Source organism: Chiroxiphia lanceolata, chromosome 22, assembly GCF_009829145.1.
Source record: "Chiroxiphia lanceolata isolate bChiLan1 chromosome 22, bChiLan1.pri, whole genome shotgun sequence".
NCBI classification, from domain to species: Eukaryota; Metazoa; Chordata; class Aves; order Passeriformes; family Pipridae; genus Chiroxiphia; species Chiroxiphia lanceolata.
In genome coordinates this window covers 6,709,447-6,735,605 of record NC_045658.1, presented here as the reverse complement: position 1 = coordinate 6,735,605, position 26,159 = coordinate 6,709,447, and the positions used below count along the sequence as shown (strand labels likewise).

General features: G+C 46.7%; 1 protein-coding gene across 3 annotated transcripts; it reads left to right on the top strand.

Annotated features, from left to right (window-relative positions):
* The first annotated feature begins 23 nt into the window (after positions 1-23).
* Positions 24-25,319, top strand: MMEL1 (membrane metalloendopeptidase like 1). Of its 3 annotated transcripts, none has more exons than XM_032709221.1 (23): positions 24-269; positions 4,881-5,044; positions 11,087-11,146; positions 11,772-11,933; positions 12,347-12,427; positions 12,894-12,989; positions 13,249-13,367; positions 14,025-14,090; positions 15,961-16,095; positions 16,712-16,801; positions 17,050-17,186; positions 17,665-17,758; positions 18,030-18,158; positions 18,449-18,547; positions 18,924-19,007; positions 19,272-19,375; positions 20,214-20,272; positions 20,919-21,038; positions 22,105-22,238; positions 22,598-22,663; positions 23,669-23,764; positions 24,067-24,143; positions 24,317-25,319. In XM_032709221.1, the coding sequence occupies exons 2-23, from the start codon at positions 4,891-4,893 to the stop codon at positions 24,414-24,416; spliced, it is 2,262 nt and encodes a 753-aa protein (XP_032565112.1). In that variant the 5' UTR covers positions 24-269; positions 4,881-4,890; the 3' UTR covers positions 24,417-25,319. The 3 variants fall into 3 exon arrangements, with proteins under 3 accessions (XP_032565112.1, XP_032565111.1, XP_032565110.1); XM_032709220.1 differs by lacking the exon at positions 24-269 and adding an exon at positions 4,282-4,705; XM_032709219.1 differs by lacking the exon at positions 24-269 and adding an exon at positions 4,283-4,743.
* The last annotated feature ends 840 nt before the right edge of the window (positions 25,320-26,159 follow it).

The window sequence follows — 26,159 nt, the reverse complement described above, 5'->3', positions numbered from 1 at the left end:
ATGGAAAGGGTTAATCTCCCTGAGAAGCCTCAGCATTTAATTCATTGGGCATTGGAAGGCACCTGTGAGTGAGTGAGTGTTCAACGGAAAGAGAGGGAGATTTAGGCACAGCACTTTGCAATTCCATCACTGGTAGAGGCATCAATGCTGAGAACATGAATAAGCATTTATTTCTGGCTGCCAGAAAGCACAAACACCTCAATTCCACCCCAGAAACTACCCGAGCCACCTGAGCTCTGCGGCTGAGGAACATCCTCCACCAGACCAAGGTAAGACACCTTCCCCTTTTTCCTGCTTGTCTCTGCAAAGTGCATGAATTGAGAAATTCAGGGCAGAAATCCTTGCTTACCTTGCACACCCAACAGCACTAATGTCTGCTGGTTTTTTTTGCTCTGATGATGTTCCAAAGATGCTCATCTTTAAAAGGAGGGTGAGAGAAGAGTTTTGAAACATCACCTAAACTTCCAGGTTTTCCCAATTCTAACCTGTTTCAGCTGTGCCTCTACCAGGACTTATTTCCACCATGCACAGCTGGGAGCCAACCAGCTCCAAGAAGATATTTCAGTGCTGGGTTTTATTTCTTTTATGCTGCTTGACAGATGACAGGGTTACACCGGCTCCCGAAGACAGACCCATTATGTCTGAGCACAATGAGTTATCCTCTGTGCTCGGCAGCCCTGCTCCAATAAATCACAGGGAACATCCAGCCATTGTCCTGGAGCCAGGCGTGGTGCTGATTTACTGGGGCCAGGCTGTTTGCTTGGGCTTTTTGTTTTAATGTCACCCCAGAGCTTCAGATTCTCTCCCATCTTTAAGGTAAATGCATATTCCAGACTCATTTAAATCTGACTATGGAATAGTGACACTGCTCTGGTTCCTGAACAAAACCAGGGATGCTGAGAGTGAATCTGACCATGTGTTATAAATCCTGGTTCAGGTGAGTTTTCCTATTTAGATTAATTCATACAAGCAGAAGAAATACACCTTTGTGTAACCTGAACATCGAAACACAGATCACGACAGATTAGAGCTCTCTTTCCACACTCGTGGTTCTTTATTGTACTAAAACCAAAGAGGTAAACAATAAAAGAGGTTTTGAGCAGTCTCTGAGGAGTTTCAGAGCTACTCTCAATCCCTCTGCCTCTCACACTCGCTGGTCATCTGGAACCTGCAGTTCACATGGAAGTGATTGCAGAGTTGGTTTTGCACTTCCCCTGACACAGGACTGCCTAAAACCTATTTATAGGGGACTTTTTTTGCACAGGCAAAGGATTCAGAGCAAACTACAACCCCTGACATCCAAAGGTGTGTGATTTCCCCTCACATCTCCGTGTGGATCAGTCTGCAAGGAGTGTAACACAGAGAGATGGAAACCTTGTTTCCATGGTAACAACACTTAAGACACATCACACTGAAGATGCTACCACGTCCTTTGGCTGCTTTAGGACACTGAGCTGTTGGTACCTTTGATGGAGCTGTTCAATACCTGCAGGAGAAGCCCAGAGCTCTGGCTGGGAAATCACTGCCCTGCTGGGCATCCCTGGATTTCTGGGAGCATTCAGGGAGCAGCAGCCACGGGATCAGCTGTTCAGATGGCCCAGAACATTCAATTACATCAATACTAAGACTAAAGACTGTGCAAAACCTCTGGATGGCAGGGAACTGAATGAGGTAATATATCCTCATGGACAAATATCAGATATATATATTATAAGAATATTGGGTAATATATCCTCATAAGCACAGAGCTTTTGAGGCCCAACCTCTGATGGTAAAGCAAAGACACAGAGGAAGAAAAATGAACAGCTTTTCACAATTTTTATCTCCAGAATCAATTCCTTCTAAAGGAAGAGCTGCAGGTCAGCTTGACATTGTGGGAACTAAGGCACAACAGCCAAATTCCTGAGCAAGGTAGTATTATCTTATCCTTGACTCCTATCTCCTCCCAGTGCAGTGTCCCAGGTATAGCCACGGTTATTCCAGATTCTCCAGGGGAAATATGAAAAGAAAAATATTCAAATACAGCCTCCCAGGCAAGTGAGGCACCAGCTCAACTATTTGCTGTCCAGGGCTGGAACACTTTGACCTGAAATTCCTCCCAGACTTGAGAATTTTTCCCAAGGAGAAAAGCATTGCATAAAACTGCAGAGCAGCTCCCTGTCTCTCTGCAGGAACCACGGGAGTTCTGTGTGGCTGGGGAAGGCTTATGTCTGAGGAAGCACCTTTTCAGTGAATATTCCTATGTGGAGTCCTGAAGTTCGCAGTGAACACATCCTAAAAGCAGGCAGCCATCCAGCCTGGCTGCTCCAGCCCCATCCGTCCAGGATCCAAGTGTAAAAATCTCTGATTCGAGGCTTTTTCCAAACTGTAACTGAGAGCTCTTTACACATCCAAATTCCAGTAACAGGAGAACCTCCTTCACAAAGTTACAAAGTAAGCAAAAAGGGAAAAATCCTTTCAAAGCAGCCCAACCCAAACAGCAAACGCCTCATTGCTTCAGATGTTTTGAGTCCACACTGCTTTGGGGAAAGAGGATGTTTTCCAAGAACGGAAAACCCCCACTGTTCCTCAATTTCTGCAAGAAAAATTCCCCAGATCAGTGTTCACCTTCTCTGTACTGCAAGAGAGATGATGTTTTTTAAGCTGCTTGGTAAAATGAGGGGCTGATGGACTGTGGAGTCGAGTAGCAGGTGAGAGACCAGCACATGGAAATTCCTGCAGGTAGTGATTCAATGGGGAATAATTCAGCTGAATGTGAGATTTAGGAAAAAGTAAATAACAAAACAACCCCATTCCACTTTGCAGCATCAAGTCTCCTTTGCCACAGGGGCTACAAGGTGATGCTGAGAGTGTCAGAAACCAAAACAGGTCTGTCCCCTTGGAAGCAGGGAGCAGAACAGGGACCTTGCTGCACTGTCAGGATGATGGATTGCCCTGTTCCAGTGACCACACAAAGTTGCTCAAGACAATCAAAATTAATGATTCTGCAAATATGTCCTTTACAGTTACTGCTGCTTCTCCTCACACAGAAGGGTTGTGGGGTTTTTTGGGTTGTTTTGTTTGGGTTTTGTGGTTTTTTTTTACTTCCTTACAGCCCAGCAGCAGGAATAAGGCTCTTGGATTCTTGGCATCTCGACTCTGCAACTCCAAAATGGGCAAAATAATACCCTGCAGTACTTTATAGCCATGGTACAAGAATAACTACCTTAAATCTCAAAAAATAACTCCATTAAATCCTGAGACAGCTGCCTGTTGCAGTGCTATGAACCTCAACCAGGAGGACCCTCCTCAGAGCCACCAGTAAAACTGCTCAGCAGTGAGGAAGACCCACATACACAGGAAACAAGTATTTTTTAGCTGTAGAGCTTTCTGCAAACAGAAATGAGGGATGATTTAAATCTTCGTTAAATGCGTAGTTTTGTCCCCAGGAGCGACCCTGCCTTCTGCAGCTTTTTCTCCCATATGGACACCCAGGATCTGCACGTGCCTTTCAGATCCCTGTGTTCTCATCCTCCTCCTCAGCTGGTGGGATGAGAATAGCTGCCTTCACACTCGACAGAAGCCTGAGATAACATGACTCCGGAAAAAAAAAAAAAAAAAGGCAAATTCTCACAGGGATTTTGAGGCAGAATCCTGACTGGGAGAGGAGACTTGGACTCCTGGCAGAAGAAACTGGTGTTCATTGTTTCCTACCCTTGGAACACTGTGTGTACATTCCCAAATCAGGGCTGCCACAAAGGAATCCCTGCTCTGCCCTCGGCACCTCCTCCCGAGCACACGCGGGGCTGGGAGCGCAGGTCGGGAGAGGCACAACCTGACCATTTATCCACTGTGAACTCGGGCAGCTCGGTGACAAAACCCCCAAACACCGACCCGCTTCTCCCTCGCTCCAGAGCCAGTTCTGGGGAAGAACAAAACCAAACCCAGGGGAATCACATGCCTTCCCTGCCCTTTTATCTTTCCCGGTTGTAAGCAGACGGATTCCCCGGCGGCAGCACAAGGGACCAGGGTGCGCTGCCCACAACAGCCCAGAAATCCTGTTCCCAAACCCAAGCCGTTCCCACACAGCCCAAAGCCGCGCAGCCGGAGGGTTTCGCTGGGTTGCCCCCTCCCCTGTGGCCCTTCAGGGCTGGCAGGGATTTGCGGGAAGCCGGGGGGACTCTCGGGAGAAGCCGCAGCAGCTCCGGCCCCGCTCCGCTCCAACCCCTCCTCCCGCGGCTGCCCGGGCTTGGGATCTTTTCCATTTCCCTGGAGCCGGGACGGGCGCAGGGCTGAGCTCCCACTCCGAGCATGGCTCGGGGGGCTCCGAGGGGCTGCCGGGCACAGCCTCCTGCACACCCGGGAGCCCACGCGTGTCCCGGGAGCTTCCCACCCTCCAGACCCTCCGCCCGCGCCGGAGACCCCGCTCGGAGGCACCGGGAAGGATCCGGGGGTGGATTCCCCGGCTGGTAACGGAGCCACAGAAGGAGCCACGGAAGGGATTCCTCAAAACAGCGAGAGACTTCCAAAGTGGGGAGTGGAAGGCGGCAGTTTTCCCCCTCCTTCCCCGTTCGGGAGAAAGGAGCTGCCCAACCTGGTCATGAGACTCTTCCACACTTCCCAAAGAGGCTCCTGAAGTTCTGGCGCTGCAGCACTGGGAGCCCGGAGCAGCCAGTCCAGCGCAGCCCCGCCGAGGGCACACACGGCCCGGGAGATGGAGAATGAGGTTGGCAAATCTGTGGACAATCAAATGGACAAATACATGTAATAATTTGGAACTTTCCTCTCTCCCTTTGCTTTTATTCTGCTTCCTTTTCCTCCCTGCTTTCTCCTGCTTTTACCCTTGCGCTGATTTAGCCGCGCCGTTAATTCTTTTTTTTTTTTCACCCTCCCCGCTTTAGAGTTACAATAATGGGGAAATCAGAAAGCCAAATGGATATTGTAGAAAAATCGACGAAATCTGGGAAGAAGCCCTGGAGCTTTGTGGCACTGGGTCTGGCTGTCCTGCTGCTCCTCATGACTTGTGCCGCCGTCGCCCTGGTGATCCTCTACGCCAGCAGCAGAGGTAAGAACCTGGGAATGATTCTCCTCTTCCCTCTGCAAACAGCATACAAGTCTTTTTCTTCTTTTTTTTTTTATTTCAGAGATAAATAAAAATAAAATTCCAAGGGGGACAGTAAAGTCACCTCTGTGAGGGATGTGGCTGTCTCTGCCTTGTTCCCAGCTTGTGCATAGAGATTGTGCTGGATTTTACTTAATTTTTAAATTATGTGATGTAAGATTCTGTGTTTTCAATGAATTCCATGCATTTTGTTGAATTCAGCATTGTTTTGAGAAAGATGCTGCGCTGTTTCAGGGGGAGGGTGTGTGTCTGTGTGTAAGGATTGATAGTTCCTTATTTTATAGAAGCACAAGCCAAGAGTCATCATTGTCAGGGTTTTTAAAGGAGCAGCTGCTTTAAAACACTTTTTAAAACAACCTCTCTAAAGGGGAAATTGCTTATTACAATGTGAAAGCTTTAAAAAACAGTGCCACTTTCTGCTGAGGAAAGAAGAGACTTTTTAAATATTCCAGCAGGCAGTTGGATCTCTGAGTGTGATTTGATTCAGTGACTTTAGTGCAAACGTCTTGCTGACATTGAGGCACCTTATTTTGAGGTGTTCTGCCTGAATATTTCAGCTGCAGAGCACACGAACTAAAGCTGAAGTTTTTTCCCACCAGCACACCTGCTTTAAAATCCTGTGAAGCATCAAATGTCTGTGTTTGTCATTCCCATTAAAGCCTCTGGGATTCACATCTCAGCTAAAACGCTGGAGAACAGAACCAAAGCAGGAATAGCAAACCTGGAGCAAGGCTCTGCTGTGTCCTTCCCCTGTCTCTGCATCCTCCGCTGCAGGGAACTGCATTTTCAGCACTTGTAAGGGAAACACTGCACAATTCTGGGCAATAACTCCTGGGAAAAGCCTTTTTATTGTTCACTCCTTTTGCTACCAGCCACTGAATGTCAGGTGAAATCTGAGTGTTTGGTATTCGTGAAGTTCATCAGAAAGTTTGTTCTACCAGCTCAGGAGATGGGAGGAAAGAAATTCCCCCAGGAAAGGTACTAGAGGAGGAGTTTCTGTATCAAATATTGAGCTCTGCAGGGTTTCACTGCCTGAATAATTCAGGTGTTAATATTTGGCCACACATTGGTCTCACCCAAACACACGGGGGGGAGCCAGTGCTAACTATGTTTGTTTGCTGGAAAGCTTCTCTGGGAGAAAACAAGACTAAAATGTAAATATTTTGCATTCTTGTATCACCAGTTAAACTCTCCCTGGAGGTGTTTCCCAGATTCAGACATTCCTGGGCAGCAGGAGAGCCAGGCACTGCAGAGCTGATGTGCTGCCTGTCCTGGGCTGGTTCCTCCCAGCTGGATGGAGGGGGTTTGACCCAGAGTCCCTCTGTGCCTCTGCTCCCCCTGAGCACACAGAGCTCATCTCCTGCACCAGGGGACACCCCGGGGTGGGCTCACCCTGGAGCAGCCACCAGCTTTAGGAAGTTCCAGGTAGGAACCGAGCAGGAGAAACGTCACCTTTTAGTGGGTGTCTGTGTGCCCTGTTTGGGTCTAAAGCCGGGGCACAAAGAGCTCTTCAGGCTGTTCCTACAGGAGAAACATTTGTCTTTTTGTCTTGAAAAGTTTTGTCCCAGTGCTCCCCTTGGCCCTGTTTTGCTGTCACCCCCGGGGCCCATTCCCAAAGCTCAGCCAAAAGCCTGAAGCCTCAGACTCACCAGGGGAAAAGCAGTTGTGGCTCAAAGCTGTGCAACATAAATCCCACACAGCAACAGGAGAAAACCAGTGTAGCCGAGCAGCTTTCATGTGATAGAACCCAGAGTGTTATCCTGGGGTTGTTCTGTTTCTAATTTCACTCAAATGTCGATTTTGAGGTGAGAACAGGACACTGGATTGTCCACTAAGAGCAGATTCAGATCTGCCACTTCATCTCTGTACATCCCTGACCACGCTGGCACTACCCAGCCTCTAACAAATAATTCTGTTTAGCTAGTAAGTAGAAATTAAATTAGAGAATTAAATTAGAAAGATAGATGGATTACCTGTCCTGCCTTACATTGTCTCTTTTTTTTATACAGAAAGGCATATATGGGCTTTGTGGTTCAGGAAGACTATTTCTGTTCTGCTTGCACAGAGCTCACAGAGGAGCATTGTGGTGCATGAAACAGGCCCCTGGGTACAGCAGTAATTCCTGTAGTTCTGTTAAAGCTGACTGGGATTTTTATCTCTATTCCCAGCCAACACAAACACTGGAGCTCTCACAGCAGTGCAGTTCTACAGTCCTAGAGGCAGCCTGGGGATGCTCGACATCCAAGGAAGTTTTCATGCCCAAAAAAACTTATCTGAACAAGCTAAAGGAAAATATAGGAAGAACAGAGTAATATTTGGGTGATCACAGCAAGGGAAGCAGACAGGACTGAAGTCACTGGGTTTGGACCTGAACACTCCACACTCTCAGTCTTTCCATCACACCCACACGTTCAGCTCTGAGCCTTTCCACAGCTCCCTCCCAACTCCCTTCCACAAATATTTACCAAACTCCAGATCTCAGCACTTGTTGGAAAGGCTACAGTCTGAAGAATATTTCAGCACTTATTGTAGCTGACACATCAAATCAGTCAGCAACTTCTTCAGGCAACCTAGTTACCAACCCCTTCCATCCTCACCCAACTGCTGGTCCCATAATGTCTTGTTTCACTGACATTTTATTCACTTTCTGGCTTCCAAGTTCCCTTCCCAGAAGCCAGACTCACAGATATTTATTTCTGTGTGCCTGCATCCCCTCAGGTTGTCCCTGTTGGCTGTTGGGAAGCTCAAGGTCGTGCTCTGCTCTGTCCTCTTAGGTTATAAACAGAGAAGAATCCAACCCTTGGTCTAAGCAACACCTCGCCCCGGGGGTTTCCAAAAAACCACATTTTTCTCCTGCATTTTCTATGCTGTGAATGTGGTTTTTGCACACTTGAATAACAGATTTACACAAACCTGCTGACCAGGAGCAATATCTGAACTGGTCACTGGCACTGTGAGAGGGGGCTGTGGCTGAGCTCTGCTCCTCTCCTGCACTGATGCCCAGATGAATGTTCATTAATTAAAAGCAGCTACTCAGAGCAGATGAGGAATTTAAAGAAGTGGCAGCTAACACAAGCTAACACACAAGTCGTGGTGATATTTGGGTGGCAAGACCCTTCTCAGTCAAAGTCAGAGGGAGCTCCATGGGTGTGTCACTGTGGGGTGACAGGACATGCAGGGCTGCAAACACTCTTCACTGAGTCTGACACAAATCCTGGCTCAGCCCTGCCTGTAGGTCAGAAATCCTAAGGAAGGTGGAATAAAACCAAACACCTGTGTTCTGGGCTCCATTTGAAGATCCTGACAGCCAGTACAGACCACCCTCTCCGACAAAGAAAACCTGAATTTGGCAATTGTGTTGTTTGCTGCGAAAAATCCGCTGGTTTGACAGCAAAAAGAGCAGGTTGCAGTGCCAACAGCACTTCTGCAGAGGAGTTCTGGGGAACAGGGAAGGTGCTGGGAGGTAAAGCTCCCACATGGTGACAACTGTGGCTCTAATTGTTCCCGTGTGTGCCATCCCCAGCCATCTGTGCTCCTCCAAACGTGCTGTGGGGAAACACTAAACACAAGCTGTGAGCTCCAGAGCCCCACGCAGCGATTTGCTTTGCTTTTGTTGTCTGACAGGGAGCTTCAGTCAGGCTGTGAAAAGCAACTTGTACTTAAAAAAAAAATAACTGCCCTTCCAAAGCTGAGCTGCTGAAGGGGCCTGCAGGGCTCCACAGCTCTCAGGAGTCATCCCCACCTCCTGCTGCTGGCCAGGGAACGTGACAGTGCTCAGTGGCTTCTTGTAAAGGCAAATTAAGACAGTAAAATTCTCCACAGTGAGCCCAGAGGGGTCTGAAGCTCGTCCCAGCTCTGCCATCTCTCAGGTGAGCCGCTCACCTCCCAAGGAGCATCTGGAGCTGCTTCATTTCCCTCATTTTCTTCCATTTTCAGTAGTCCCACAGCCAAGGTCATTTTATTTGGCTCCATTAAAGCTTCTTTTCCCTGATCAATTCTCTGATGATGCTGTGTCAGACTGAAAGGGATGTCAGAGCAGGAGCCTCCATGTCACTGTAACTCAACCTGTCAGCACCGTCTGACCGGGGAGAAAAATACAGAGAATTGTCTGTATTTGTACTGAAAAGTTGGGCTCTTGTTTTAGCAAAGGGCTCTGACAAAATGAAGTGCAGAGCTGGCTGGCTGAGGCTGCAGAAGGTGCACTTTTTTGTTTGACTGCAGCTGTTTGAAGGTGCAGGTGACAGAGGCTCAGTGGAGTGAGCAAAGACCTGACAAACCCCCTGCAAAGCCAGACAGGGCAGTGCTGGTCACCTCTCACAGGTCAGGTGGGGTCTGTGCCAGGAAAGGGGCTGAGGAATAAAGGACATAACTGAGAGAAGGACAAAGGAGACACTTTCCAAGCCCCTCACCAGCTGTTCCTCATGATCTGGTTTCATGGCAGAGTTTCAGAGCCCTGAGTGTCCAACCCAGCTCTGGCTCCCCTGGTTATCCAGCTCAGTTACAGCTTCCCAGTCCCCAGGGCTTTGGGAAGGGGGGAGTCTGAACCTTGTTGAAAGCAGCTGGGTTCCAGAAACTGGAGTTAGACATTGTCAGGTTACATCAAAGAGAGGAGCTTTGACTAAAAAAAAAAAAATAAATATAAAAGAAAAAAGGCTTCACTTGAGTCCTGCCTGGTCCCTGAGAAACAATGAGAAGCACAGAGATCTTGTAGAACAGGTATTTCTGTCTCACCTTTGCTCCTTTACAGAGAATTTCCCTCTGCCTTTGAACTACTCGTTTCTTTTCTCAAAACTCTTATTTTTTTTTCCTTGAAAATACCCTGGGCTTTTAGGTTAGATTTTGCTAATTGTTTAATTAATAGAGAATTTAGGAAACTCCAAAAACTGCTCTTAGCTTCATCCAGCACAAAAAAACCCCAAAACCCCTGACAGAAACACCAAAAAAAAACCCCAAAACCAAAAAAAGCTAAACCATGTATGTGAAGCTTCACATTTTTACCCATATTTTGCTCATCCCATGTTGAGGTTGCCAGACCCCAACACCAGACACACAGTTATTCTCATGCAGATGTGCTCAGCTGGGGGCTTTTTGTGTGGCTCCCACTGATGAACTTCAAAGCCCTTTTTTCTCCCCCACTGTTTCATTTCTCTCTGAATTACTGTAATCTTGTTTGCTCTCATGTAAAGCACTTGCTTTCATTGACAGAAATTCTCTAGTAACTCTTTACTGCAAACATCCCAGTGCAAGGATCAAAAAAGGAAGTTTAAAAAATGTCTAATCCTGTTGAAAAGTATCAACTTTTGTTTTCCAGTGTGGAACCAAGTAGTTCTCTGTTTAACATAAGTGGATATCAAGCTGATCCAGTTTCACAAATGGGAAATTAAGCCATCAGAATTCATTTTCTTCTCCCAGGACCAAGGCCACTCCTCAGTCTGGGGGGCTCAGATACCCCAGATACGAGTCTGTCACTCCTCCACTCCCCAGCATACACAGACACTTCAAGAAATAAAAATAATTTCTTTTTCCTAATTTGATCTTGGTGGCTCAGAGCAGTGGGAAGGCAGTAATGCAGCTCTGGGCTTTTTACCCCCTGTTTAAATCTCTTGATCACGGTGACTTTGAAGATCATGAGAGCTCAGATGCTCAAAGCATCTCAACAGATTGCCTAGAAAGGGATCTGGTAGTTTGAGTTTGCATCAGAAAGTCTGTGGAGGCAGCAGGTAGAAAAAAATGGTCTCATTCTCCTTCCAGGAGAGTTAAAACTCACTGTCTATGCTGTTACAATGCTGCTGCCAATAAATTTTCCTCATAAATCTCCAGATAAAAGATTTCCTTGCAGTTGTCATTCAATGTCCTTGGCACTGATGTTCACTCACTCTCAAACCAACAGAGCTGCCACAGGCTGGGCTCTGGCAGAGTGGCCTCGGTGGCAATTTCCTTCCTAAACAACTAATTCCATGTCCTTTCTCACTCCTCTCCCTGCAGGAACTCACTATGGCACCAACTCAGGCAACATATGCACCACCCCTGGCTGTGTCACGGCAGGTGAGGGGGTCCCTGGGAGGGATTATTGCACAGGGGGCGTTTTATGTGCTGGTGCTGAACCTGAATAAAAGGTAATTCAGGCTTTAAGGCTGAAGAAGTTGAAAAGGAACAAGATTTCCCCTTGGCCAAGGGGCATCATCCATAAGGAAGCAGTACAGGAAAATTGCCAGTGTGGCCAAGAGCCCTCTGGCCTGAGCCCCAGGGACATGGACTGGCCAACAGTCTGTGCCTTGGGATGGGAAGAATCCCTTTAGAATGAATTTTCTCTGTGAGTGCATTCTATACATGGGGTATTCACCTTCTTATTTTTGGCATCTACAGCTCAGGAGAGGTGAGGCTTCAGCAGGGGTGTTCCCAATTCCCCCCTGGAACACTGTTTTTTTAGGCAGTACCTGAGCTGGAGACAGGGGAGCCCTGGGCAGCACCCCATGCCTGCAGGGCACTGTGCTCTGGGAGAGCTATTCTGCCTCTCAGAGGCTCCCAGGCATTTTTAAGCAGAAAATAGGATCCTTCAAGTCCTAATACATGGGAATGACTCTTGCCAAGCAGCTCCTTGACAGGCTTTGGCAGTGCCAGAGGTCACTGGGCAGCCTGTGGGATTCAGCTCTCCAATTCTGGTCCCCAGCTGCCAGAATAATCCAGAACATGGACCCCGCAGCTGACCCGTGCCAGGATTTCTACCAGTACGCCTGTGGGGGCTGGCTGAGCAGGCATGTCATCCCAGAGACCAGCTCCAGGTACAGCATCTTCGACATCCTGAGGGACGAGCTGGAGATCATCCTGAAAGGTGGGAACGAGGCGACTCCATCCTCACACACTCGTGTCTGGTGTCAGGGGTTATTGGCTGCACATCACACAGAGAAATAACCCTGCAGAGAGAAGTGTGGAGTGTGGTTTTTTCTCTCTAGTCCTTTAATCTCTAACATCCCTTACTGCCCCCATTTTGTAGGAACATCCTGTTCCCACTAAAAATTAGCCAGAGGTGATTTGGTACTAACTTCAAAAGGAGCAGGACGAGCCTGCACATCCTTCCTCCTGACACTTTTGCCATTAATAGCTCCTCTAAAGGGCTCTCCAGTCTCACAGTAATTGCAGGCTACAGAAACAAGTGCTTATCATAGCCCTGAATTCTCAGGGATTTCTGTGAAATGATCAAAGCTCTCCAGGGCACAGATCTCATGGCAATGGTTCCTTCCCCAGGTGTGCTGGAGACTTCAGATCAAGGGGACAGAGAGGCATTTCAGAAAGCCAAAATCCTTTACAAGTCATGCATGAATGAGAGTGAGTCTCTTCTTGTTCCATTGATTCCCAGGTTCCATACTGAGTGTACAGAAGCACCAATGTTCTGTTCAGTCCAGCCAATACCTGTCTAACCTCTGTGGACCTGCCTGGAAAGCTCATCTCCAGATGGGTGAAGGTGCCTGGGTGCATCACTAAGGCCTAATGTGCACATTTGGGATGGGGAAAGGATGGAGGCTGGGTACCTGCCCCTGGGGAGGAAGCAAAACCTTCCCTTCAGAATGCACAAACCTGTCCCAGTCCATCCTTCCCAAACCAGTCCAGTAGCAGTCAGCACTGGAGCCTCAGAAGTGTTTTCATTGCTTTTCTGAAGGTTGATGCAGGGGACAGGTGGTTTCATGGTGTCTCTTCTTTTGGACTGTGACAAATTCAGTTTCAGATTTAAACTGTCAGGCCCATTACCTGTTTTTCTGTGAAAACAACACAGCATTTGTCTTTCCTCTCTCAGGCCTTATAGAGCAGCGAGATTCTTTGCCTCTGCTGGAGGCCTTAAGGATGGTTGGAGACTGGCCAGTGGCTTCTGCAGACTGGAATAAGACCAAAGGTAATGCTGAGCCTGAAAGGGTTCAATGATGAGCAGTCAGAATCATTTCCTGCACTAGGGAGGCCACTGTCACTGAATTAAATCCCCCATTTTCACTTTTTCTTCATCAACAAGAGTCAGGGGGTCACACGTATTTAACACACACATATAAATATATAGAGAATTAGATCTAAACAATTTTAGCACAGCAAACTGCACAACTTCAATCAGTCCTGACACAGGTGGATAAATGGTGTTTGTTCTCCCTTTTATCCCCCAGAGCCAAGCTGGAGCATGGAAGAAAAACTGTCCATAATGAACTCCAGGTTTAACAAACGTGTCCTCATCGACATGTTCGTGTGGAACGACGACCGGGACTCCAGCAGGCACATCATCTACGTGAGCCAAAAATTACAGGGCATTATTTACATCCCAGAATCACAGTGGAGAGTTGTTCACACTGCAGACAGATGAGCTTCCCACAGCACAGCACTGGCCAAGTGCAGGGAACAGCTCTGTACCCCAAGTGACAGACCTGTCTCAAAGAAATATTGGGAAAGGTTCTATGGCAGCTTTTTTTTTTTTTTCAGTAAAAGAAATAAAAATCAATGGAACTTTGCTGATTTACAGCATTTAAGGGCTGTAAATTCTTGTGACTTACAAAATTATGGTGAGGTTTAACATGTAGCAGGAAACCATGAGTCTAAAATATGTCAATATTATTTCAGAGTTTGTTCATGCAGCAAGTCCAGCCCTCAAGTCAAGCAACTTAGAAAAGTTGCCCAAATCTATTCTTGGATCTCAATGGGGAGTGAAAGATTTTGCTCAGTAACTCACACTAAGATCCATCCTGTCCTTACCTGAAAATCCAGAGACCAAAGTTGTACCTTCCATCTCCCCCCAGTCCCTGGAGAGCTGCAGTTCTCTGGCTGTTTGGCTGCAGTGTCATTCCAGCACTGGAAGGATGGAACAGCATCTCATGTTGCCTCTCAAGGATTCCTTTGGACAACCCCAGTTCCTGTTCATCACTAACCAGAGAAATGTGTTTTCCTTCAGATTGACCAGCCAAGCTTGGGAATGCCATCCAGGGATTACTACTTCAATGGGGGCAACTATCAAAGGGTGAGTGTTCCTTGTAATTTGTTTACCATGCACCACTAAAACAACTTTATTACTTATCCCTGTGCTTTGGAAAATTCAAATATATGAATCTTCAGGGCATGTAACAGTCAGAGTTAGACTGTGACATTCATTTCTACGTTTTTTCCTAATTATGACAAAATTTTGTCACATTTACAAAAGGACTGAACAACTGTATAAATATCAAGCCTCCCCAGAACTGGCCAACCATAAAGAATATTATGGGAAAATAAAATCATTAAACAGTCTCTAATTCTGAAGGACAGGGTTCACATTTTCAGTGCAGGTTGTCTTGGATTCCCTTCTATCTTCCTGTAAATCCACTGATACTCAGCTAGTAAGAATCTGCTGCCACCTACTCTCCCCTTTCCCCAGAGTTACAGGAAAACTGTGAGAGATGATTTTCTGGCTGTTTTTCTCTGCCAATGCTCGGGGCAAAAGCACTGATTGTGCAAAAACACTGTTTCTGTAAATACACAGAAAGATGTTGCAAACAGAGCCAGATAATTTATCTGTTTCCAAGATGAAAATTCTGCTTTAGTACATTGTATTTCCCTCAATTATGTCATGCTAACAAAGAGTATTTGCAGCCCAACATCAAACCAATTTTCCTAACAAGAATGGAAGGGAAAACAGAGGGACAACAATCAGCATTTGAGACTCTTTTGTCTCGTGGTTGTAAGGGCAGATGAAAACATCAGTGGGAAGAGTTTGCTTCTTGCTTCGGTGTATTTGACTATATTCTCACACATAATACAGCTTAAATACAGCCCTGTGAGGTTGTAAGAGATTGTTTCTGCACCTTCTGGGCACCTTTACAAGCTGCCAACTCCTGATCCAGAACAACCTCCTGGGAGCTGTGCTGGGAGCTGCTGAACCAGGAGTCTGTCCTGCCAGTGTCACCTGGACAGAGCAGTCACAGCAGGAAAGAGGGGTGTTGATGCACTGGTGCAGGAAGGTCAGACATAGATTGACTTGTAGGAGATAGAAAATCAGGTACAGGGCAGAGACCATCCCAGATTAGCAAAAGAAAACCATCTCTACTCGATACAGCTTTAATTTGAAGCCATAAACCAGCGTGGGCAAGGCTGTGTCTTTAATCCTAATGACTAAGGAGGAGACACAACCCCTTTTTATTTGCTATTTACCAGCTCGCTGCCCCCAGACAATGACCCAACTCTGATGACCCAAACTCCCCCTGTGCTTAGTCCAGCATCCTTTGGCAAAGCTCCTCCTGAGCCCTGGGGGAGTCTGGCCTGATTAAGGGCTCAGCCTAAATCCACAAATCATCATCCTGTAAGTGCCCAGACACAACTTCACAACAGTTACTGTGTTTAACTGGTTTCCAAGGTCTCTGGAGGAAGAAAAGTGTGCAAGAAGAACAGGTAACATTAAGTTTTCCTGCATCAGGGGTCAGTACTCCTTCAGCAGCCAAATATCTTTTCAAAGCCCTTTCTGGGGCATGAATCAGCCAGAACCTCCCTCCAGAAATAAAGCAAAGGTATCACTGGAACTGTCTGAGACAGAGCTTTTGTCTCAGACAGTGAAACCAGAGTTGAGAAGATTTATGGTATTGCTTTCAGAGAACTCAAACCTTCCACATTTACTCTGGGATTTTGGCTGGTGGGGATCACTGTTCCCACAGAGTAACTCAACTCACGGAGCCTTCTCAGCAATTCTAACTCAGAGTGCCAGGGCTGCCCTGCACAGGGAAGCAGGAAGTGTGTTTTGAGGCTGGGAACTGCCCTGCAGGGTATTCCAGGCTCAACTGAGCTCCAAGGTGTGGCAGTGGTATCTACTATAGGGAAAAAACAACCCTCAATACTGTCCACACCCCCTGTGTCCTGTGCAGGTGAGAGAGGCTTATCTGCAGTTCATGATCACCGTGGCCAAAATGATCCGGGAGGACCAGAACGTGTCTAGAGACGACTCCTTTGTCCAAGAGGAGATGACAAAGGTGATGGAGCTTGAAACAGAGATTGCAAATGTGAGTACAGAGCTCCAGAGCTCAGGATGCCAGGGGGGTGAGGGATGAGGGGGGCAGATCTCTTGCTGTTTGTGCAGCAGCTTTCAACCCAACACAAAACCTATGGCCCAAAAAACAGGGGAAGAAGACTTTTTTTGTGCCATGAACAGCCCAGAAATCAGTGTCTCTGTGTCTATAACTGTCTGCTGAGTACACTGCTGTGCTGCTCCAGTCCTAGCTGTGTTTATGTTTGGAACTCTTCTAAAGCAGGATAACTCATCTTCTGCTAAACACACACTGTGAGAACACCAGGGCTCATTCCCTTGCATCCTTAAAAAAATCCTTAAAAATCCTTCAGCCCCCTGAAAATCTCCCAGAGCTTCCTCTGCCATTCTAGAGGACAGAGGGAACCACTTGGCTCAGCATGTCACTAAAATATTATTGAATAGCAGGGACCAGAGTTCCTGCACTGAAATTTAGAGAGCAGCACTGGACACCATCAAATGAGCTTCCTTTCTCCCCAGAAAAATGGTTTATTTGGGTGTTATTGGAGTGTGTATTTGTGCACATGCATGTGATTTCAGCCACTGATATTTCTGCCAGTTGAGTCCAGTAATAACCTTGTGAATGTCTTCAGGCAACGACCCCAGCAGAGGAGAGGCACGATGTGACCTTGTTGTACAACAAAATGACCTTAACAGAGCTACAGGAAAAGTTTGCATTGAATGTAAGTGCCCAATGAGCAGTCTCATACTTTCAGTCTCTTAATTCCAATGGAAATGGTTTCATGAATTTGTCAGTGACTCAACAAAGAGGTATAAAATCAATCCCATTCTTAATCTTGTCTTCAGTCTCTTAAAAAGCTTCTTTCTACTGAACAACACTACAGTTACATTCAAGGCCATAAAACTGTAGAAAGCCCAGTTACTGAGGCACTTAAACACCCACCATTGGCATGTCTCTCTGTCTGCCTAGGAATTTAACTGGACCTTCTTCATCCAAGGTGTCATGTCTTCAGTAAGTGTCCAGGTTGACCCAGAGGAGGAGGTGGTTGTCTATGGCATGCCCTACCTGCAAGAGCTGAAGGCAATCATCTCCAAGTACTCAGCAAGGTAAAAAACTGGAGAATATGCCATCAAAACTCACAGAAATATTGTGGATATGTCAATCATTGGGCCCCCTTTCTAGTTCTGCCAGAGCTTCTCCAAGGAAAATGACACCCCTGTAAAATATGGGAAATGTCTTTGAAGGTCTTGGAGCCTCAGAGCACTTCAGCACCAAGTGTCTCACCTGCTGCTTGCTTAGAAGAGGTCAAATGGGAAGCAAAAAGTACATCACAGGCTTAGGTCTCGTTACATTCCAGAAGGAAAACCAATAGGAAATGAATCCCTGAGCACACAGGACAGTCCAGTCCTCGGGCTGGGCAACCCCAGTGAAATGAGAACAGTCCCCTGCAGATGCCATGAAACCCAGGACTGGCAGCAGTCATTTGCTTCCTTATCTCCATCCAAAATTGAGCTCCCCCTCTGGCTGGCTGCACTGGTGTTGGTTTTTGCAGGGGATTAAGCTCAGCTCTGCTTTCCCACACAGCACCATCCAGAACTACCTCATCTGGCGCCTGGTGATCGACCGCGTCAGCAGCCTGAGCCGGCGCTTCAAGGACGCCCGGGCCAGCTACAGGAAGGTATTTCCTCCCTGCCTGGACAGCTGGGCTGGAGGAGAGCCCAGCAGCTCCAGAGCAAGTCCTTGTCAACACGACCATGGCAGGGGGGTGGAATTAAATGAGCTCTGAGGTCCCTTCCAACCCAAACCATCCCGCGATGCCGCGGTTAAGTCACGTAATCCCCAAACAAACCCCGGGGTGGCAATGGAAACCTTTGCCTTAGGCTAAGCTGCTGGTTAGGGGAGGATCTGGAGGTGCACAGGCAGGGCCAAAGCTGTGCTTGGTGCTGCAGGCTCTCTACGGGACGACGCTGGAGGAGGCACGGTGGAGGGAGTGCGTGAGTTACGTCAACAACAACATGGAGAGCGCGGTGGGAGCGATGTATGTCCGGGAGACTTTTGCTGGTGAGAGCAAGAGGATGGTATGTAGTTTATACCCTTCGTACTACTGTACCTCCACCGTGCCCACAGAGCCCCTTCCCTCCCGTCTGAGCCCCCAAAATGTTTTGCCTGTGCAAGATCCCCCCCCACGCCAAGAGTGGGAAGGAAGGAGAGCTCGGTTATGATGCTCTTTGGAATGCTGAGCACTGTGGTTTAGAGCAGAGAATCTGGGGACAACAGGCTTCAGCAGGAAGCTTTTCACCCCTCCTTAGCTCTGCCTGGGGAGATGTAAATCATGTGAGTGATTCGTGTCTCACTGGTTCTCTTTTAGGTGCGAGATTTGATAGAGAAGATCCGCGAAGTGTTCGTGGAGACCTTGGATGAGTTACAGTGGATGGATGAGGCATCCAAGGAGAAAGCCAGGGAGAAGGTCAGAGATAACAGGGAACTTCAGGATTCCCTTATGAATATGAAATATCTGGAATTTTGTAGTATCTCTATTTCCAGTTCCTCTACAAAATGGAGGAAAATACTTCAATGTTCATTATTCCATTATCTTATCACATTGTCCTTTCCTTTTAATCCTTTGTTAGCCCACATCAACTAGAATGGCAATTGGATACAATGCAATCCCCCAGGGAAAACATTTAATTGACCTTAGGACCATCAGCACCATTCCAATAGCAAGGGAAAAAAAAAACCAACTAAACTATTCTATTCAATAAAGTATTGAAACTTCATAGAAAATCCACCACACACTGACAAAAACCACAGTTAAAGGGAAACACTAAATTCTTTTCTTCTAGGCAATGGCAATCAAAGAACAAATTGGCTATCCAGATTACATTTTGGAAGATCAGAATGACAAATTGGATCAGGAATATGCCAATGTAAGTATCCTGTGTACACCTCACCAAGTATCTCAAGATAAAAGCCTCCACTTGTTTTCTTGCCACTTGGAATTCTTATACCTGTACAACTGTCCTTTCCAAGGACAGTAAAAAGAACATATTAATAAATAAATGCATGCAGGGAGCCAACTTTTGGTTGATACCATGCAATCAAAAAACATCTTGCAGAGGATACATCCAGTGGTATGAGGAGTCCCTCTTTCTGCACAGCTTACTAATGCACCTGGAGCTCTGTTTCTTTAGTTAAACTTCAGTGAACACAATTACTTTGAAAACATCCTGGAAAACCTGCGAGCTGGAGCCCAGAAGAGCTTGAAAAAACTTCGAGAAAGAGTTGACCAAGACATGTGAGTTCCCAGCCAGCATTTTACAGCCTCAGTCCAAGTTCTGGATTAATGGGGAGGGTGTGTAGGTCGTGCTGTGGGCAGCTGAGAGCGCTTGGGGCTGAGGCAGTCAGGGAATTAAGCAGGTTCTTCACTGACTCTGGCAGCAGCAATCCATCCAGTCCTTCCTCAAGATGTTTCACATTCAGAAATGGCACTGAAATACTGCACAGGAGAGCAGTGCCAGACCTTTTTGACAGCCCAGCAAGGAGGGGAGCAGGGAAACAGTGTCATGGAAATTCTCCATCCCAGACAGTGTCAGGAAGAGCTGGTACCAGTCACCACCTTCCACACCAGTGTGGCTGCTCAGCATTCCAGGGGAAAAGCATCTCTCACTTTACCTGGGAATTATTTTGGATGAGAGGTGCCCATAAACAGGCCAGCAGGTATTTCCTGGTATCAGGATTTCTTTCCAGCTGTGCTCAATGCACCCTTCTTCCCTACATTAATCCTTTCTTTATACAATTTCCTTAGAGGGATTTTCCTTATCAGCAAATTATATTTCTTTATATATCCTTATATATACTCCTTATACTATATATATAAGCCTTACAAGGATTATATGTCCGTATATATATGTGTGTATATATATATATATATATATATAATACTTGTAGGGATTATATATCCATATATATATATTCCTTATAATATATATTTTATATACACATATATAATCCAAATAAGGATTATTTCCTTACCATCCTTTTCTATACACACTTTTTTAACAATAATTAAATTAAAAGAATGACTAAAAAAAAAATAAAAATCACTACTCACTGTGTGCAACGTTTGTTTTTAGATGGATAATCGGAGCTGCAGTGGTCAATGCATTCTATTCCCCCAACAGGAACCAGATAGGTAGGTTCAAATGGCTTTAAACTGCTGCATGGAACTAATTCAGCATTTTTAGCCCCACAGCAGTGCAGCTCTGCATCCAGAGGCAAAGCTGGGCAAAGCCCTCAGCTGACACAGCAGCTGGGTGGGTTTTTGCAGAGCTGTGGGCTCAACTGGCATCGAGTGCCCTTGGTGTCTGTAGGAATCCCTCCTGGGCATGTTTTACACCCCAGCTCTTGTTGGTACCAGCAGATGATTTCTAACGTTTCCTTAACCCAAATAAAGCAATAACACATCCATTAGTTCCCCTATAAAATGGCTCTTGCACACAAACTGTGCCTGTCTCCAAAAGACAGCTCCTAAACATTCTGTTCTTGACTCACTGCAGCAAACATTATGCACCAAATTAGGCTAAACTTAATGCAAATGATGCTTGGGCCTCAAACAGGGAGATACTGTAGCTGCAGATGTGCCAAATTAAACCTTTATTAACTTGTCATTTTCCATTTATCAAGAGAGAAACAATTTCACAGGAGGCATGAGCTTGTTTCTAATCACTTTATATTTTGTGTTCCTTCCTGACCCTTACACCAAGCAAACAAGCTGTCTGCCAAGGATGCAAAAATAAAGCCACCTCATGGCATCTCCCCCTCTCTCTCCCTCTTTGCAGTTTTTCCTGCTGGGATCCTCCAGCCCCCCTTCTTCAGCAAACACCAACCACAGGCCCTGAACTTCGGGGGCATCGGGATGGTCATCGGGCACGAGATCACCCACGGCTTCGACGACAACGGTGAGGAGAGACCTGGGAAAGGGGTTTATTTCAGCTCAAACTCCTGGGAAAGGGGATTATTCCAGCTCAAACCCCTTCCCCTGTCGGGAATTACAGAGACAGACTGCTGGGACTGCAGGTCCCTGCACACACAGTCACAGCCCTGCCCGGGAGCAGTTCAGGCACAGCGGGAACACCCCAGGGATGGCTCTGCAGGGAATGTTCCACGGGCAAAGCAGGGCACAAAGGAAACGAGCAGATGTCAAAGATAAATTCAGGCAATGGCAATTCTCAGGAAAAACTGTTACTCTTACAGCATCATCAGATCAGAAACACAAAGCAAGCAGATGCACAGGCTCCCAGAGCACAAGGAAATCAGGGAATAATGTTCTTGGGACAGAAGAGTTTTCAGTAGTGTCTTGAAATCCCAGGAGATTTTGTTTTTCAACACGAATGCTTGAAATAAATTGACTTTATTATCTTTCTTGAATGCCATGTAAAAATGTTTGGGGCAGAAACTTGCTTCTGATTCCATAAGTCAGTGTTTTTTTTTACACATGGGTTTTCTTCAAGTTGGGTTTTTTATGGTAATTAATCTTGTGCAGATGACACATAAGCACACAACACAGCCTCAGAAATCGAGTTCTAGAGCAGACAAAACCCTTGCTCTAGACAGAGAGTTGAGAAAACAAACTCCAGAACTGCAATTCCAGCTTTTAGTTCTCCCTGAACCTCAGTTATGTCACGTGGACACACAGAACAAGCACCTCAGTTACCTCAAAGGTGGGGGAAGTTTTGTTCCATGATGCATAATCCAGCTGGAAATAAAACCAGGCCTTAGTGGTATAGCTGAAGTCAGGGCTGCTGACTGAATGGGAAATCATGGAAAAACAGAGATCATAGCTGATCTTGTCCATTCCCTCATGACAAAGGGGATCAGCTGTGCCACAAACATTCCTGAGCATCCAAACCAAAGGAGGGAGGAGGGAGGGCCCAGCTCTGACATCCCAGGTGCTGCCCTGGAGGAACAGTGGCTCCAACATATTCTCACTGAGAAATTTGCTTTTTAACTTGGATTTCCCTGCAGGAAGGAATTTTGATAAAGATGGGAACATGCTGGACTGGTGGAGCAACTTCTCAGCGCTGCACTTCAAGGAGCAGTCCCTGTGCATGGTGCACCAGTACGGGAACTACACCTGGGAGCTGGCGGGGGGGCAGAACGTGAGTAACAACCACCCCCTCTCCTCATGGCTGGGAACAGGGAATCCCTGCAGAGCACACCCCCCAAACACTACAGCTGGCTGTTCTGGGAACAAGGCACAACAGCAGCCCAGCAAGCCCAGGCTGTGTGCAGGGAGGTTCTGCCCAGCACCAGCCCAGCTCCTGTTCGTGGTACATTCATACAGATGGTCTCTAATCTACAGCTTTTTCCCTGTGATTTTTTAAATTTTTATTCTCTCCTGTCTTGCCCCAGTACAAAGCCATTGTTTGTCTGTGTTGTACGACTGTGCTTCAGCCTGTGGTTCTCAGAGTTGCTGATTTTACTGGCTATGGAGTAAATAAATGATTGTTTTTCACAGGTCAGTGGCATCAGCACACTGGGAGAAAACATTGCAGATAACGGAGGAGTCCGACAGGCCTACAAGGTAACTCAAACACACTGTGAGTTAACCTTACCTGGGACCCAGCAGTGGGGTAACCCATTCTGTCCTAAAAAGAAAATGACACTTAACATGCTATTACCACGTGCAAAAAGCTAAAGCTTCAGTTATATGTCTAGAAGCTTCTGTCCCCATGGATCCAATCAGAGTAGGACCTGCCATTCCTGGACCCAGGAGCAGCCCAAAGGTGGAGCTCCAGGGTGAGCAGGGAAAGTTCTCCCCTACAAATAGCCCCTACAGATGTCCTGGTGCAACTTTTTTATCTCTGGTGTTTTGAGTATGGCACCAGTTAAGGGTGCTCATAGCCCGCCCTGGATTTTCAGAAATCTTAACTGACATTTCTGACCCTGAGGGACAACATTCCAATCAATGACTTTGTTAGAATTGTTTCAAAAGCCATTACAGGTATGCAGGAGCAGAGTGGGATGACACAAACTGCCTGCTTACAGAATCCTGGGATGTTCTGTGGTGCTGGATCTATTTATACCCTCAGCTCTCCCTTTTGTTTCATGTGCTTTGGGACTATCTCAGCAACAGAGAGGCTGCAGAAACAGAACACTGGGAATTAACCAGCGTGAGGACACATTAACTTGTCTCCATCATGTCAATATAGCTAAAAAAGGCAAATTGGCCAATTACTGTGTAACAATAAGAGGTAATGGATTTAACATTGAGCAAGGTTGATATCTGCTATTTTATGAGCAGTTACCTGAAGAGAGAAAAGTCATCACTCTAGAGCTGTGAAGGAGACTTAACACTTTATTTCCAGATACAAATTCCTGTGGAAAGAGTCAATGAAGTCAACAGAGCTTATGCTGACAGCTTTGTCATAAAATTCTCTTTACTATTTGTATTAGAGAGAGAAAACCCACAGAAGTACAGAAGGGAAACGTGTTGGGTTCATTTATATTGTGGCTAAAGCCACCCCAATAAAACACTCAATATCCCCCTCCTGCTGCTCCTCTGAGTTGGATTTATGATCATTTCCAGGCCTATTTGAAGTGGCTGGAGCGGGAAGGGAAGGAGCCAAAGCTTCCTGGACTGAACCTGTCCCACAAACAGCTTTTCTTCCTCAATTTTGCCCAGGTAAGAACAGTCAGGGTGGTGCCCCAGGCTCTCAGATTTCAGTTCATGTGAGAAAGGAAACACCTGGTGAAACCACCTGCTGATAGATTGATCCCAAAGCATGAGATCTTGATCCGAGACCTTGAAAAACAAAACCTAATTAGTAAATATTTGTATCTATTCTACCTCTCTATAAAACATACTCCAGTGATATCATAACAAACTGGGATGGCTCTTAGGAAAACTTTGAAAACCAGTGAGAATGTTCCCAAAATGAACTCCCTGAAACCCTGACCCACTGATTATTAATGCTCCCTGTCCAGGTTTGGTGTGGCTCCTACAGACCAGAATATGCCAGCCAGTCCATAAAGACAGATGTGCACAGCCCTCTGAAGTACAGGTGGGTTTTACTGACTCCTAACTCACTTCATTCACCCCCTTGCACCAAGACAGCCCAGAAGGAGAGTTTTATAACACAGCAGATAAATCCAGACTAGCTTTCAGGATTTCTGCCATGGCTGGAGAGCACATGCACTGGGCCTCCATGGTGACAAGTGTCTTCCCTTTGTTTAGGGTGATGGGATCCTTGCAGAACTTTGAAGCCTTCTCCGAGGTGTTCCACTGTAAGAAGGGCACAGCCATGCACCCCGCAGGGAAATGCCGGGTGTGGTAACCCAGGCACAGGGAGGGTCACCCGCTCCGGGGCCACCACACACGGCTCGTGGCAGGGACGTGCCTGGTGTTCTCCTGCTCAGCCCCAGCCAGGGCTGACGGGGCAGCTGCTGGAGTGGGAACCCTGGACCCAGAGCACTGAGCTGTCCCAGTCCCCCTGGGCAGCACCCGGGGATCGCAGGGAGCCGGGGCTGGGCCGGAGCCCACGGGGTGTTCCCGGCCAGAGCGACTGTTTCCAACGACATCCCGACTGTTATCAAGACACTGCATCAGGGCTACAAGGACTAATGCTTAAGGGAAAACAAAACCAACAAACAGCCACAAGTCTATTTTTCAGAAAGGAACAATAATTTTAATATGCCAGCTCCGCCTTCTGAGGCTCAGCAAACCTGTCTGAGGTGTTTCACTGATCTGTTCCCAGTGTTCTGATCCACTTTCTGGTGCATTCTTCCCCAAATCAGGTTAGAGCTGCTGTAAACTGTGCTGTGTGTACCCCTGCACTTTGCTTTGCTGTCAGAGATCGCTATTTGTCATGACATGTCACGCAGTGAGCCCCGTGTCGAGATGCCTGTTGCACTCTCCTCCTGCACTTGAGTTCCTCTGCTCCAAAGAACAACCTTCAAGTGACATATCACTAGAATTATCACATTTTAGGAGTACAAATTCTGTCTTCATGGTAAAATTACAGGGTCCCACCCTTCAAAGATATATTTAAAATTATGCTTATTCTTGTAGAAAGTGTATAAAATACTTTTTGCCAAATAGCAAAACATGTATCCATGGAAACAATTAAGCTGGTTTTAATCCTGTGCCTTTTCATTTTGCCATAGGCTATTTTTCAGTATTTACACTTGAAAATGTAACATGCATTAATTTTTAATAAAATTTAAAAGAAAAAAAATCACAGTGGCCAATTCAGCAAGGATTTCCCCACGGAGAGGGTTGGGTGGCTTTCCTTGGTAAACATCCTACCATAATGTGGATATTTTAAACTTTCAAGTGAATTTTAAATACTCTTTCAGCAAATGCTTTTCTTTCTAGCACAGAAATCCCTGGAAAGCAAGGCAGTAACTGCTTGTGTGAAGTCATGGTGGGATTCCTGGGGTGTCCTGTGCAGGGCCACAGGTTGGACATGATGGTCCTTGTGGGTCCCTTCCAGCTCAGGATATTCCGTGTTTCTAGTGCTTCCAAAGTGCTAAATCACACTATTCCTTTGCTTCCCAGATCTCAGCACCCCACTGGCAAAAGGTTTGATCCTGTAAAGTCAGATTGGCACAGAGCCCACCTCTAAAATACAAGTTGTTGTGCTTTGTTACCATGTTCATACACCAGATTTGGCCTTGGGAATTGCCTTCTTCACGTTTGTTCACTCAAGTCTCAGCAGAGGGACTGAGAAACTGCCCAGCCCCGGACTGGGAAGGGGTCACTGCCCCTCAGGAGGGAACTGGGGCGAGGGACAGCAGGGTGTGTGTGCCAGGCACAGGAAGGGGCTCAGAGCCCTGGGGCTCAGGGGCAGGAGGTCACAGGGCCAGTGTCCTGACTCTGCAGAATCATTTGGCTCTGAAGACAGGCCACTGGGGTTCTGGCACATCACCTGGTAAAGGATAATTAACATGTGCCTGGGAGGGTTTGTTCCAAGTGATCATCACAGCACACGGAAGTTTCTTCATTTTTTCATCTGAGTTTATCCCACCTCCCACCTGCAGAAGGCTCCTCCCAGCTGTAGTTTGTGTCAGTGCCAAGT

Coding starts and splice junctions, on each gene's coding strand:
- MMEL1 (XM_032709219.1), top strand. CDS start 4,694: ATGGAGAATGAGGTTGGCAAATCTGTGGACAATCAAATGGACAAATAC. Junction 14,091..15,960: donor ATGGGGGCAACTATCAAAGG/GTGAGTGTTCCT, acceptor TGTCCTGTGCAG/GTGAGAGAGGCTTATCTGCA. Junction 20,273..20,918: donor CCCCAACAGGAACCAGATAG/GTAGGTTCAAAT, acceptor CCCTCTTTGCAG/TTTTTCCTGCTGGGATCCTC.